Genomic DNA, 16310 nt, shown 5'->3' with positions numbered 1-16310 from the left:
TTTTGTGTTGCGAATTTATTTACATTTATGGGCTGATATTCTACGAGTTGACGTCAATATTTAATGTGTGTGTGATAGATTATGAATTGAAAAGTACATTTCTTTACCTTTTCTGGCATAACTGAATCCGGATGGAGACGTAGGCGCCGATGAATCGAATCCTGAATCGTTTGAACCGGTCGAAGTTCTACCGTCAGCGTTATTTTCACACTCATAAAAGTCATTTGAGCTTTCGCTAGAATCGTCTTCATCTTCATCAGAAGAATCTTCAGAAGATGATGTTTCTGAGGAACTACTTGAACGAATTACTTGAGGAAGTTTCTTTTGAAGCGGTCGCGGTGTCGCTATAAGCGGTTTTGGAGCAGGAACATCTTTAACGGGCTTTTTAGGATGGAATAAATTAATACCGGCATTTGGAATAGGTCTTTTAACACTTTCACGTTTATTTTCTTTCTCTTTTTTTATATCAGTCTTAATGTTATCAGTTTTCTCTTTTTGTGATAATCTTAACTCAGGGTTAATATGCGGAATGTCTTTTTGTTTTATACTGTTATTTGATAAATCATTATCTTTATTTTTAGTGCTAATACTTTCATTCTCCTCTGTTCGCAATTCTTTTGTTTCTTCAAGTGTATTATCATTTAAAGGAAGTAAATCTACCTCATTTGTTTTATATTCGTTTGTTGAATTGTTTTCATTTGTACTATTTTCAGGAAGTGTTGTTATTACCTCTATATTGCTTGTATTATGTGTAATGTTTGGGGGTATTTCACTATCCTTTTCACATTTATTGGTGATATTATCAGATCCCTTATAGAGTAACTCATTTTGTAATACAGGATCAGACTTTTCAACTTTTAAGGCCGAATGGTCCTTTATATTTTTAACTTCATCAGATATAGTTTTAGGTTCAATCTTAGCAACTTCAATAATTTCCTGTGTTGTATTGGAACTATTTTGTATGTTTTGATCATTCTTCATATCTTCTTTTGGGGACTCTTCTTTTTTGATATGTGTATCTACTTTTTTTTCCGGAGTAGATTGGATTAAATCATGATTAATTGTTAGATCTTTTCCTTTTTTTCCATTTTCCTTAGCAGAATCAGTTTTTTCGACCTTAAGGGTCGAGATATCATTTTTATTTTTACTGGGTATTGTTGGTGCCGATGTCGATTTTGGTAAAAATTTGTCACTTTTAGGTAAAGATTTGTTTTTTATATCTTTCTTTTTCATATCATTTTTATCATTCCCCCCTTTATTAGGTAAACTTGAAATACTTTTTTCAGGACTTTTTTTATCTATACTTTCTTTAGTACCCGGAGATTTTTTAACAATTTTTATTTTTTTAGTGTCATTTTCTGGTATTTCTCCTTTGGTTTGTGGCAGATCTGAAGGTTCATTAATATTTAATACTGAATCATTAATTGAATCACAATTATTCTTTATTTCTCGATCCTTTATTTCAAACTCCTTTGCATTTGCATTTGTTTGATTCATTATTATTTGTTGTTCTTCAGGATTTGCCATATTCTTAGTTTCACTAATCTTTGCATCAATATTTTCTACGATAGGGATCTCTTCCACTAATTGTTGATCTTCCTGAATTTTGCACGTATAGGGTTTTTTACCTTCTGCTTTGTTTAAAAGATCGTGATTTTCATTTTTAGTTTTAATATTTAGTTGACTATCGCTCTGACTGGAAATGATATTATCACTCCTATCCTTTAATTCACTTTCATTGTCTTCAGGGAACCAACAAAATGATCGCTTTTTTTCTTCTTTTGCTTTATCCAGATCCTTTTTTCTATTCGTTAAATAGACCGTTTCTCGTTTTCCTATTTTACCCCAAAAGTTACCATCGTCTGGCTCAGGTGATGCGATAATGTCTGAAGTTTCATTATTCTGATCAGATTTCAATTTTATTTTTACACTTTTTCGATGCCCTGTATCAACTGCATTTGAAGTAGCTTTTTTGGGTTTGATATTTACATTAACATCTTCTATCACAGCACTGAATATAATATCTTTCTTTTTTGGAACAGGTTTTTCTTCTACAGTAACATTTTCAACAACAAACTTTAAAGGACTAGATGGTGGCGAAATTTCTACACTGGTTGTAATTTTCTGTTTCAATTTTGTTTTTTTAATTTTGTTTTGAGTTAAAGACTTGCTTTCGTCGCTTTTTATAACGTTTTCAGTGATAGGTAATGGGAGAGTTTCCGATATACAGTCCAGTTTTCGAATATTTTCACCAGATGTCGACTTTCTTAAACTCTTTCTTTTTGAACTACGTTGAGATAGTAAAGAATGGTCTGACTTGGTGGTTGTAAGTGGGTTTGGTTGATGGATAAATTTTCTCTTTTTGTTATCTATTGCCTTGTTTATTTTTTCTTCAATATTTTCGGTGCCAATTTTACTTAAATCTAAAGTAGCAGTACTTAAATTCTCTCTCCTTATTAAAGAATCCAATAGTGTAGCTTGCGCCGCTAATAATTCCATAGAACAACGTCTACCCAATTTCATATTATCATTTGGTGTGTCGTTGGCACTAATTTGTACTGAAGCTGGAAGATCAATATCAGTGATATTGTCTTTTGAGATATCCATTGCATTATTTTCCACATCATTATCATCTTTATCTTTGAGAGTAAATTTTTCAACTAACTTCTCTCCGATAGTTTTCTTTTCTTTTTTATTTTTAAAAGCTAAATCATCAGCTAACCTTTCTCGCCATTTCAATGGCTCAAGTTTGTCTTTATCTGTGGTTTCGTCTGAAGAATTTACAACGGTTGAAGTATCAATAGGTTTTCGAGGCGAATCTCTATCTTTTCTCTTTACTGTGTGTAATCTTATGACAGGGCGGTCACGTTTTATTGTTGATCTTTGTGGAGGAGTGCCTGGAGAAGAATCAACGCCTGTATCAGGCTTATCAGCAACGTAAGACGACGATTCTTTTTCAGTGTTTATTGGAGAGCTTAGCCGTTGTGATTCCGTCCTTATATTTGCACTCCTAGATTTATTGCGATATTTTTCACGTGACACATCAATATCCGCAGTGTTTATATTGACAGGCCTAGAAGTATAACTATGTATATAAGTCCTACTTGTTAAGGGAGTCCTTCTAGGACTGTTTATTCTAACAGGACTCGATGTCCCTTTTTCTGAGATTGTACTTAATATAGGCGAATATGTCCTGCCACTTCCTAATAAATAACGCGATGACAAGGTTCTCGTATAAGGACTAAGTGAAGAATGGTTTGAATAATTCCCCCCGGAGTTCAAGTATGATGCACTGTACGAAGATCCATACGGCGATCCGCTATAACTGTAGGGAGAACTATATGACGGAGTACCACTGTAATACATGTTTGAGATGTGTTCCGAAAAGAGCGGCATTTTATCGCGGGAAATCCGAGCGCGCGGGCTCGGTGATTCGGCTCGAGCGCGCGACGCAGACTGGCGCGGGACAGCTCTCGGCGCGACGCCTGCGCATCAGGTGCGATCCGCCCACCCAACAATACCGCGGCACGGCCCAGGTGATTGATGGATGACGTTTTCATGACAATAATAGAATTTTTACGAAAATAATATGTATGTACCTCAATTATTTGGTACATTGTTTGTATGATTCATGAGGTGTCATTTATAAATATTTTTAATTTGTGCAAAAATAATTTTGTATTAGGTACAGTGTATTATTTAATGGTTAATGTTTCCAAATTACATAACAATCGTTGTGTCTCTTACATTAAAATCCGTACTTATATTATAAATGCGAAAGTAACTCTGTTTGTCTGTCTGTTACTCAATCACACCTAAACTACTGAACCAATTTGCATGAAATTTGGTATGGAGATATTTTGATACCCGAGAAAGGACATAGGCTACCTTTTATTGCGAAATATGTACCACGGGCGAAGCCGGGGTGGACCTCCAGTAGTTTATAATCGTAATACCTTACAATAAAGTACCTAATAAAAGTGACGTAGCGTTTTCGTAGCACTATTATGTAGAAAGACTAAACTAAAGCATCTAAAACTTTTTAAAATCTGTGACACAAATCGTCATACCGTCATATACATTTTTTACCCATGAAAATTTTTAAACATATTTTGAAATATTTTACTTTTTCCTTTGAGACAATTAATTCCATGTTTAGTTTTTTATAGGCAATGTTTTTAACGTAATATTTTCACCAAAATCACACCATATTTTTTATTTTCTTTACTCCCAGACTTTTTAACATAAAGATAAAACGCTTATGTATGCGTCCACCTAAATGTGTTGAAGATCGTAAAATCATACCACACATAATTGTTAGTCTTATCCAACATAATCATAATCATAATACCGCAGACACAGATAATATAATATTAAACTAATACTATACGACAAAGAACATGTAATCTCGATTCACGATGCATGCATGCAAGATAAATGTTGAATTTCCATAGAATAATTATCGAAAGCTCTATGATTTCTTGAACAATTATATGAATAAATGAATGTCGCCAAAGCTAAAGCAATGCAAAACATTAGGCACGATAAGATTTAAAGATAAATTTCAAATAAAACACAATTAAAGTACATGAAAAAGGGTTTAAAAAAAACAGCAAATTGAGTAGGAAGTATTTGCAATATAAAATTGTGGAAATATAAGTTTTCGTCAGTCTTTATTTGTGGAAGTTCGTAGAGGGAGTTCTGACTTCTGTTTTGTTCTAATTATTATTATTGCCCACTTCTCACATTCTACATTTAGACAGCATCATATATTTTTATAACCTATAGCACAATATACCTATAGTTTCGACAGAGATAGTCATATTACAATAACGTAGTTTAATAATATTTTATTGTAAATCAGCTGTATATTGTTCTCATTCATTAAAATCAAAATGAATAATGCAGGTCAGCCATTATTATCCCTTTGCAAAACTGTGGTCGCAAAATCAGTAATAGCTCAATTTATTTACTTAGAAAAAATTTCTAGGTTCATTTTTATAATAATATACTAGCCACTCGTCCCTGTTCCACCCAGGTTGACCAGGGATAGCAATGAAATATAATATAGGTTAGGTAAAATGATTTTTAAAATCGCTTCAGTCGATCCCGAGATTACCCTCTTCAACGTCACAAACTAACATACAAACTTTATAAATTATAATATATGTATAGACAGAAATAATTACCTTCACATTTAAGTCCTTGCTTGAAGAATCCGTATAGAAGTGCTCCACAATGATCGCAGAATGTTGGAGACATAAACTGATAAGGACGGAATCTATGTGGGACGTCCACTTTAAATCTTTCTCTCAGGTACTGGAACAAAGAACTTCTGTACGTACAATTATATTAGCATAGCATGTATGGATTAGTAGGATTTGTATTGTCTCCAACATGTCTCTTATTATTACTTTCAACGAATTGTAGAGATGATAGAGTACAGATGTAGGCTCTACATTCATAGGGCTCTGAGCTACGTACACAGGCAGGCGCTATGTATGTACTTGCTTAGACAAATGATGTGTACATGTAAATATTTTTAAATAAGTTGAATTAGAATATTTGGCTATATAAATAAGCACTTTTTACCAATTGGTTTGTTGACGTCGTAATAACTATGCGACATACTTATAGAAAGTACACATCTATAAAAGAAAATCTAAATAATAGACAAACAGAACATAATTAAGGATATTTGTTATATCCTGTAAAATAAAATAGAGATAGAACAATATTATTGTTTGTATTTCTACTAAGAATTGGCATAGGTTTTTTTATGAAATATGCCATAATTTTTTAAAATAAATACATTATACATTATTTACGTATGTACCTCTATATTTTTTTCAGCCCCTTGCATGAATTATTATGATGATTCACGACGTATGGTTTATGAAACGAAAAATAAAATAGAAAGTAAAATAAACTAACTATAATTCATATAGATTTCTATGATTGCGATTTTATCTCCAACCTTAAGTTACCAAAGATAATTATAAAAATGAAATAGGTATGTGATTTGATAAACGGGATTTGTGTCCCCAAAATACACTGTTCATCACATAATTACAATCACATACATTCGCAATTGAAATAAACCCGTTTATTTTTTGTTTCTTTATAAGTTCTTACTTGGCTAGCTTTCACTCATATAAACCGCCTTCAAAAAGCAAAAAAGTAATTGGTGTCGAAATCGATGCTTCATTTTAACTAACAGCTGTTTTATTTGTTTTACGCACCATAAAATAAATTATTTTTCTTCGTCAAAATCGGTTAATTGATACAACACATCCGCAAACACACGTATGTACGTAGGTAACAATAAAGGTATACGGTGGAATTCAAAACCTTTTTGAATTAGGTAAAAAACTATTGACAATTATCTTCAAGTGACGCCTTTGCAATATGAACAAATATTTCACATATTTTCACTCACTATAAATAGAGATTGACTAAGAATTAGATTTTTTATTGTTTCTGCTAAAGAACTAAAAATTATTAGGGTCGATCAACTTTTAATGGTCCGACGGTACACGCATCATGTCCCTGAACGATAATTAATAAACATGAAATCAGAAAGAGTTAAATTGGTTTTAATTATATTCCTCTTAATATTTTCTAACATTATTGTGAACAATATTTTACTTGCTTTATTAATTTGTGCGTAGTTTCATGGTTGTCCAGAGACTAAATGCAATTTTCCAGTACTATCACATTTGTCCCCAAGCTACTATGCATAAACAAACTTCGCATCACGAACACATACTATCACGACCATAAATACCAAATAGACTTCTTGATTCAGTTCATGATTATTGACATAAAAACATACAAATATTTTTTTTTTTATTGGATATAATACGTTTTTCAGGCATTTTACTTTTGTCCCCATAAATCATCTACATGGCACAGGTCTCACAGACAACCGTAATTTAGTTATGGAAACAAAACACAAATGGCGCGGTAGATTCCTAAACAACAAGCTAAACACAACAATTAACTGTCGGGCTCAAACGCCATTTTGATTTGTATAAAATCACGGCAACAGTCGTCCAAGCGATGTTGGTGAGTGTGGGGTGGCTTTATTGTCAGTCCGTCAGACAACTGTGATTAAAGCATAAGTACTTGATGCATTGTTATCAATTATACTACACGAGATGCGCTTTCGTCTATAATTTAGTGTGAGCTGAGATTAATATATAAAATAACAATAGTATTTGCTTGGCGGCTCAAAACGTTAAAAATGTCCCGCGGACAACCAGTCACTGGGCCAACCAAAGTGGTTGTACCATGGACAATTTGGTTGTACCTAGGACAATAATTATATAAAACTTATACTTTAACAGTTAAATAGTTCATGTTTTGTTTATTACTCGGCTGTTTCGGGAACACATTTTTATTACGCGATTTTATGTCTAGTTTAATTGTAATTTTAACATTTCAAAAATCAAGACGCTACTACTACAACTAAGATGTCCCCATATGAAAATCACATTATACTTCATTCATTCAGTTATATCGAGAATCAGTTCATTTTAATTAAGTAAAATCAATAATGCGATACGTAACAACCTCGCCTTAATAGTTTTTTTGTAAAAAATATCACTATTTCCGCTTTACTGAAACTTTTTTATATATGAAACATTATTTGGTTGTTCAAAAGACATCATTCGTTTCAATTTTAATAAAAATATTTCGTATTTTGGGTGTAAATAGAACAAATATCAAAATATTATTTATTATTTAATATTAGAAGAATTTGTTTTAATTCTTAAGGGAATTTAACATTTAAAAAAGTACTATTGTGTAAGTTGTCCAAAGGACATTATTTCCCGTGAATAGATCGGTTCGTGAAGGTAAATCCACAAATGTATTAAATCAACTGCACTGCTGCTTATATAATCTTAATCTACGAAGAATTATCTTCTAAATGAAATAGTAAAATGCTGAAAATTAAGTAAAAAAAAAAAATACGAGAAAATTATGATCGGGACCTTTAAAAATTGATTGACCCATTAATTCTATTATTGGAAAGGAAACACTGTGCTGATGTTGGCTGCATAGTAACCTAATGAAAATAAAATATAACACTTGCAATATTAAGTATGTAATAAAATCTATGCATATCAGCATATGTCAATCTTCAATCTCCTTTCTTAAATTATTTACAGAGACTTTCGAACAACTTGAACAAGTTGTTCGAAAGTCTCGTAAGTACATTTTACACCTTTATTATCCAGTTTTTGATAAAACATCGAAAACTTCAGATAAATCAACTTAATAATAATAGGTACGAATAGGTACGTATAACAGGTATAAATTACTAGGATACCTTTTAGCTTAGTATATTATTTTCAACGAATTGTACACAGATTACGGATGTAGACACTAGACTCTACATTCGTAGAGGCTCTACATAACGTACGTAGCGCTAATAACCTGCTTGCACAAATGACATTATATACAAATTTTGATTTATAATCTGTTGATTAGGGTAACTATATAATATGAAAATATATGCCTTATATTAATCGATTAATATACCTAATATTCTTTTTTTGCAGTCGACAATTGCAAATCAAGAACCGAATCAACACACATTATTATACGGTTACAGCTACGTTAATTTAGAATTTATTATATTTAATCATAGAATATCCCGATATTTTTACCCTATCAATAATAACAAACACCATAATATAATTATCTATTTTTTTCCATTAGTCCATTTTCGCATCGATAAAGTAAATATGTACCACAGTAGCATCAGATTGTGCGGTCGAGCCAGGACATTTGCCGAGCAGTTTGTCATGGCACCGCTTGTGCACAGCCGTCTGGCAGGCGACGCACCGGTAGCCCTGCTTGCCGAAACCCCACAGGAACTCTTTGCAGAACGCGCAGAACGTCGGCTGCCTGAAAAACTTCGCGACGAAACGATGCCCCTGAACTTCGTGGACCCTGCAAAGATAGATAAAAATATATTAGTAACGAAATTCCGATTAAGTATCTAATAAACTAGCGAATTCCTCATTAACATAGGCTAAAATGCTATAAAATCCGTAAAGAAACGCGATAATCTACAGAAGGAAAATAGAACGGGATTGAGCCAAAACGTGAATGTTAAAAAAACTATAAATCCGAGATTAAACCTAAAAATATATGAGTAGAAACCATGTAGAAACCAAGGAATAATCGTAAACACGAGCAACAACCACATAGGTATAATATTTTATGTCTATGGAAGCATTGGTTTCGCTTCATAATGCGAGTGTTCTCAGTTTTGTTCGAAGGAATTATTTTAACTCGTGCTTTTATTAGTGCAGCGCTTAATATCCATACGTGAAATACATATATGTTAATCTGAAAACTAAACTCAAATTAGAATTTACAAGGTAACTGCGAGCATTCGATTTTAAAGATTTGCTAGTGGTAATATTACTTCGAGAATTTCTTAACCTATTTAATATTTAATATTAAGTTAAACCCCATTATATGCGTAATGCGAGCTCTAGAATGGGCTCATTGTGATCACTAATTCATACATAGTTTGCTACTAATCCCTAAAAATAATAATATACATGTAGCAGTCATCTGGTTGAATTTGCTATTTGATTGAATGACTAGCATTCAATGAACGCGCTAGTCATTCAGGCAAATAGTAGATTTAATTAACCAGTCAGTCATTCAATCAAATAGCAGATTCAGCTTGATGACTGCCGCCATGCATCTGACAATTTTTTATTTAGTTACATAAGCCTCATTATTTTTAAACACTATATTATTGAAGTGAAACTTCTTTATCGGGGTTGGAAAAAAATTTAGTGTAACATTTTTCCGTTACGCGCCATCTTTTTCTTATCCCTACTACGCGTGATTCGACGACGTATTTCTGTAAAGTTGCATACTTATAGTAAATTATTTTTTTTAAAATAAGGTCATAAAAAAGTTTCACTTCTTACGTGTGTACACTAGTAGTTACACGCACACATTTTTTTATCATATTTTTGTATATATGTCACGGCTAAAGGTAGGTGAGAACATAAACTTAAGATTAGCCGGCTAAACTTAGGTTTATTTTCGACGAGGTGTTAATGTTAGTTTGTTCTATCTTTAGCCGGCTAAACTTAAGTGTAACCGCAGGCCCGTGGCTAAAAATGTCGGGGTGGGTAGATTTGGTTAGCGCCGGGCCGGTGGAGGGCTTGAGGGGCCCGCACAGTGCCAGAAAACACTCGCCCTGTTCCTTACATGTATTATAGTAACCAAATCTACCCACCCCGACTCAGGGCAGAAAGCTGGTGGCTAGGTTAGGTTAGGTTAGAACTCTTAAGACCCGCACGAGCCGAGCGAGCGCAGCGAGCGTGCTGCGGCAGCAGCCGGCGAAGTGCCAGAAAACACTCGCCCTGTTCCTTACATGTATTATAGTAACCAAATCTACCCACCCCGACATTTTTAGCCACGGGCCTGCGGTTACACTTAAGTTTAGCCGGCTAAAGATAGAACAAACTAACATTAACACCTCGTCGAAAATAAACCTAAGTTTAGCCGGCTAATCTTAAGTTTATGTTCTCACCTACCTTTAGCCGTAACATATATAATAACATACTTATGATGTTTGATAGCGCCGCGTCGTTGCGTGATGCGCTTGCCGCGGGAACAGCGCACATCTCCGCTGCCGACTTCGCCAGGCCTCGCGCGGTTCCGGCCACCCGACGCCCACTGGAAATATGTACAAGCAAACACCTTTTATTTAGAGAATCATCATAGATTAGTATTGACATACAACCGATCTAAATAAACTTACTGATTAACCGATTAATCATTTATGTGCATGTTTTTATTCTCTGCATTCTCTGCATCTGTTTGCCCCGGTTTTGATCTTTTTGTTCTGTTACAAACCGTTGCGTAAATATAAGTTCGATGCTAACTGCTACCTAATCAATTAAATAGATTCATTTTCAGTCAGGAATTTCATGTTTATAATTTTGTTTTATTTTTTGTTTCAAAAGGTTCAGGTTTTATATCCATCTTAACAAATATATTTATTAAATATAAATCAATAAAATATCGTTCAGATAATACAGAAAATACATGTAGTTTCTTATTTATATTTTTTGCATTGCATTCTTAAAGCTACAAAGCAATTTGCAATTTTCACCAAACTCTTCTCACTTGCACATGCCCGGGCGCTTGCATGAACAACATGATAATTGATAACAAAAACATTATTATTAGTAAACATACCCGAAACAAAAACGACATCAATGAGGTTCCCAAATATCTTGACACATCGCCAATCGAACTAGGGTGCCGCAAACCGTTTCTATACTTTACACCATGTTTATTGTTTTTTATTATTTTAGCGCCCTGTAGCTAAAGCTACTAAAGCGGGTAATATGCTGCTGTAAAACCGCAAGTTCGTACCGTTCAAGGTCTTTTTTGAAGATTTTTTGGCATGTATCCGATCGTGAAAACGATTTTCTTGGGCAACGTAGAGCCAATATCGACGCATGTTTGTATCATTGCTCGAAGTCGTCTCATTAGAGAGATTGGCAATATGATTCATCAGCAATAATTTAGTCATTCATGAATTTTAACTACTACGCGACGTACTGTTCTGTTTTAGTTGTACTATGTATATGTTGAAACATAAAGTAGTGGTAGAAGCATTGGCGTAGTCAGGTAACGCCTCACAACGGCCAACGAAAAAAAAACATAGCTTTTAAAATGGGAGAAATTTTTGAAAGTTAAGTTCGATCGAGACTTTCTGCTAGGACTCGAGTCTACTTAATAAGGACTCGAGCCTACTAATTAGTGTTAGTTAAAATAAAATAAAAGAAATAACTTATATTTAGGAATAACGACAAGTTTTAGATTACCATTACCATCCTAAAATAATTTATATATCCACTACAGCATACACGATTTATTTTAAACTTTCAGGGTAAAATATATATTATTAAATATTATTTAACTCACACATTCTTCGTAGTTTAGATTAAAAAATCATAGGAGGGTACCTGCAGTCGCATCACTGCAACTAACTATGAATAAAAAATTAAGTTATTTATCAGCTGTTTTGTTCTACATTTTTATAGGCATACCTATCTAAAGGCATATATCCACAAAAAGGCGTTCTAACATATTTAAACAACATGATACGATAACCAATTACGTTAGGTATACGAACGGAATTCTATTTGTCTCTATTAGCCTAGGGGTAGGGTAGGTATGTACTTTTTTATTTCACACTTATTTATTGATAATTAATTTTCGTGTTACGGTTTCAACGTGTGCCCTTTAATACCTATAATTTGCCCTTGTAATCTCTACATCTTCGAATCCCAGTTTTTTTCGATTGTATCTGTAACAACCTAAATGCCTAGTAAGAAAGTCTATAATATATTACTACGCTAAAACATTAGTTTACATGGTTTTACACATGGAATACATCTTTATTTTATTATAACAATTACTTTTTCAAATTGCCGTTCCCTTTTTGCTTATTAAGCTACATTCGCATTTAACATTTAATTTTCTAATTGGTACTACTTTCACTACATACCTACGTGTTCCTTTTTCCTTATGTGTTCCTCATTACACAGTTTGTGCACAACAAGGAATAAAAGGTCTACCACATCGTGTGTAGTAACATCAAACGTTTGGCGTGCACGGTTAGTGCTCTCTATTTATACCCATGCATTTACTCGATACTACGCCACTCAACCTTCGTTCTTATTTGAACGTTTTACATTTCACCAGATTTAATCCTGTTGAATATCAGTCACGGAGTATAGATATACATATACGTTCTGCGTTTGCTTTACCTTGGAAAATATCGGAAAATTCTCATGCTTCTTTCATAAATAAAAATGTAAGTTTAGTTTTGGATGAATAGTAAATCATTCATTACACAACTATGATATACCTAAGTACCTACCTCTAAAATCTAACATAGGTATTGTAATCAGAAACACACACTTTGCAATGTAGTAATAACATTTCAAATACATACTTCCATTTATTTTACTTTCTTTCGCACAAACTCAAAACTTCTCAAAGAAGTGGCTAGTTAATCTTATGACGTTGCCTGGAGGTTTTTACTTGCTCTAATAACAAAAATAGGGTTCAAATTTTAAAAATGTTTGTAAATAATCAAAATTCGAAAAAAATTGGAATTCAGTACAGAATATGCAATTCTAGGCATGCTTTCATATAAAGCGATGTCTTTTAAAAAGTTACTAAGTACATACATTTGCAACTTCATTTATCAAACAAGGGTTACAATTAGATTTATTCAGTTACAAATTACAGCGTCCGACAGCTGGCTATGATAAAATGAATGAATGTGTTTATAATAACTTCACAGCAACTTTAACTATATAAAAAAACCTAGAGACTACTGTGATCTCATCTTGTTATTTGTTATATGATGTTGCGTGCAAGAAATTTTCAGTGATTTATCAACGCTAAGCTTTGTGAAGTCTTTAAATTATAGGACCAAGTTTGTATACAAGTGTTTTTCAATAACTATTGGCATGCATGCAGGTTGTTTTTTTATGTGCAATCGATTTAATTTTATAGAAATTTTTATCTTGAAAATTTCTGTTTGAATTTTATTTAAAATGTTTTCGTCCGGATTCCGGAAGCATTATCCCAAATATTTTTCAGTCTGTGATTACTAAATGTTATCTTCCCATCTTAATTAATCTAAACTTACCCTTTTGATGAAGAATATTTTGTGAATGAACAGCTATGCTTAGGAACTATGCATAGCTGTTCTTAATAAATACATATAACTAGGTATTTAAGAAAGGTTTCTTGGTCACTCTAAATTACTTACAAGCTGACCCGACAGACGTTATCCGCCTTCGCGCAAATAGTCAAACCCGTTATGTTTTCGAATTTCCTTCATTTTTTACGCAAGTTTCTTGAGGTTTTCTTTCATAAGATCCTTCTCCCAACGATAAAGAACACATCAAAATAAGAATTATCAAAATCGATTCAGCTGTTCACATGTGATGTCGTGACCAAGGGAAATAGGGATTCATTTTATATAACTATAGAGATTATATTTCATTTTTATCTATAGGTATCTAATTAAATAAATTATGAATGAATATGAATATTAAAAAAAACGTAACGTAGAGCAACACATTCCTACTTAGTACCTAAATAAATAAGACTGAATACCGGATATCGGATGAATACGTTCATTGTTGAAAACAACAGGAATTGAACATCTGCAATCTATTTATATTGACCTCAGTTTGGGAATTACTATTTTATATCGAGACACGATTGTCGATTTATCGAAAGCACATAGGCATGGGAAACGTTTAACCAAGATTAAAACTGTGAAAATCAAAATACTTTATACTTTGAATCGCGGAAGGATTATTGAGACTTTTTTGTTTGTTTACTTCATGTATTAGTAAACGGGTTGTAGGTACTTTTCTACGTTAGGTATTGCTTCTTGGCTAACATTTAGTACAGGCAGGTGAGCAAGAGATTTTATTCAGAGATACATCGTAGCATCCGCAAACCAAGACTGTCCACTTACATTGTCTACATTGAGGCGCTGGTAGGCGGGAGGGCGAGGGCGCGGCGGCGCGGGCGAGGTGCGGCGGCGCGCACCCCCGCCCGTGAATATCATCGGCGGCCGCGCATGCCGCCGCTGTCAACGTCGCACACGCACTACGGTCGAACCGCGTCCGCACACCGCGCTCCTCTCGCAACCAAGTATTTATAAACGAAATTCCTTGCGCGCTATTCACGGCCGGATACAACTTTTTACACGACTTTCAGCACTTACGACGTACGAAACACTGAAGGGGCAAGCTCCTGGATTGTCTGCGGATTCCGTGACTCAACCGCGCTCGCCCTCCAAAAGTTTCATACAAATTCACTAAAATAAATTCATACTGAAGACGAATCAACGATAGAAAACTTATTTTTAGTTGAATACGATGTTTATTGCATTAAATATTCCGACAATAGACGACGGAACATCGGGAAAGTGTTTTTAAAACGTTCGCTCGACTCATTGCGGCGAGAAAACATCAAAGACGCGTTTATTGAATTAAAATTAGACGAGGCGCTTTTACACTGATGTTTTATTTTAACTTTATTTTTATCTTGATTAAACTGTTTTCAATTCAATCATTTTAATTGATTGGTAGGTGCTGAATTTTAAGGAATAGGAAATAACGATAAATCTAAATATATAAGTACAAGACATAAATACTACCTATTTGTATGAATGGTAATTAACCATTGATTAATTATTATCATTGTATAGATTTGTCTATCTCACTACTCAATTGATAAATATTATACTAATGAAGTTCAACGAACTTAACATTTTACACCTGTAAGATAAAAGAAGACAGGAACACAAAATTATTCAATAGGTACTTTTATTTATGAAATGATTATTATAAACATTAAAATATCTATACGTATTCAACAAATTTAAGTCACTTAAAATGCGTTATTAAAGTAATCTTGTTTGTCATATCTGTAAATTTATATCAAACCTGGCATTTTACCAGACGGAATTGTACGGAAATAATTGCTTTGAAAATTCTATAAGTACATATTATAATTAAATATGTAAAACAGTTGTATTAGCACGTTTTTGCAACATCCAGTGATTTATTTATTTCACTTTATTGTAATACAATCATTAAATAATAAGAAACAATAAAAAGAAAATATGAATATTTAAATGAATTGTTTATTTACATTATCAACCAGAGAAAATCTCTAAGTAAAGAATTACCTCTTTTGATCTCTAAGTATATTATATAGGCCCTTGGCTGCAAAAAAAAAATAATTTGGAAAATCCAAAAGTGCACGCCTCATAATTTTTTTTTTAATAAATATTTATTAATTATTATTTTTGTTTATTTAATAACAATTAAACCACATCGAATCAGACCCTGAAAAATGAAAGGGTTCTATTCCTGAGCATACTCAAGCGTAAGAGAAAAAAAAAGACTCGATTAGTAAAGTATTTCGGTCGCTATCGTGTTAACAAGAAAAAGGATCCGCACATACAGACACACGGACGTCCAAGACAGAACTTTTTTAAACTGTTTTTTAACTAGTTTAAATAACAAAAATGACATCAAAAATATCATGAACGTTAAAAATAGTGTTTTTTCTTAATATGTGTGTGTATGTATTATCTTACAAGTGCAATGTATGATACATAAATACATTTTAAGTTTGAAAAATCAGATGTTTTGCGCGAAGTGACAGTAGTACCCACCTCAACGCTTCGCTTATGAGGCGTGCAATAGGCG

General features: G+C 33.2%; 1 protein-coding gene across 4 annotated transcripts in view; it reads right to left on the bottom strand.

The window, feature by feature from the left end:
* Positions 1-14697, bottom strand: part of Pkcdelta (Protein kinase C delta) — a 28219-nt gene extending 13522 nt beyond the window's left edge. For 3 of the 4 annotated variants that reach the window (XM_090106759.1, XM_090106755.1, XM_090106757.1), the window contains exon 1: positions 108-3429. In XM_090106759.1, coding sequence (XP_089962885.1) covers positions 108-3396 — 3289 coding nt within the window. In that variant the 5' untranslated portion in view covers positions 3397-3429. Of the gene's footprint in view, positions 1-107; positions 3430-5189; positions 5320-8759; positions 8962-10606; positions 10720-14563 lie in introns of those variants that run through there. The other variant, XM_090106758.1, reaches the window with a different exon arrangement.
* Between the last annotated feature and the right edge of the window lie 1613 nt (positions 14698-16310).

The sequence above is a fragment of the Colias eurytheme genome, chromosome 11 (assembly GCF_061535395.1).
Source record: "Colias eurytheme isolate Ceu_HAF_F1 chromosome 11, ilColEury1 Martin Lab GWU primary, whole genome shotgun sequence".
Taxonomy (NCBI): domain Eukaryota; kingdom Metazoa; phylum Arthropoda; class Insecta; order Lepidoptera; family Pieridae; genus Colias; species Colias eurytheme.
Note: the sequence above shows the minus strand (reverse complement) of the source record. Positions and strands in the feature narration are given on the sequence as shown.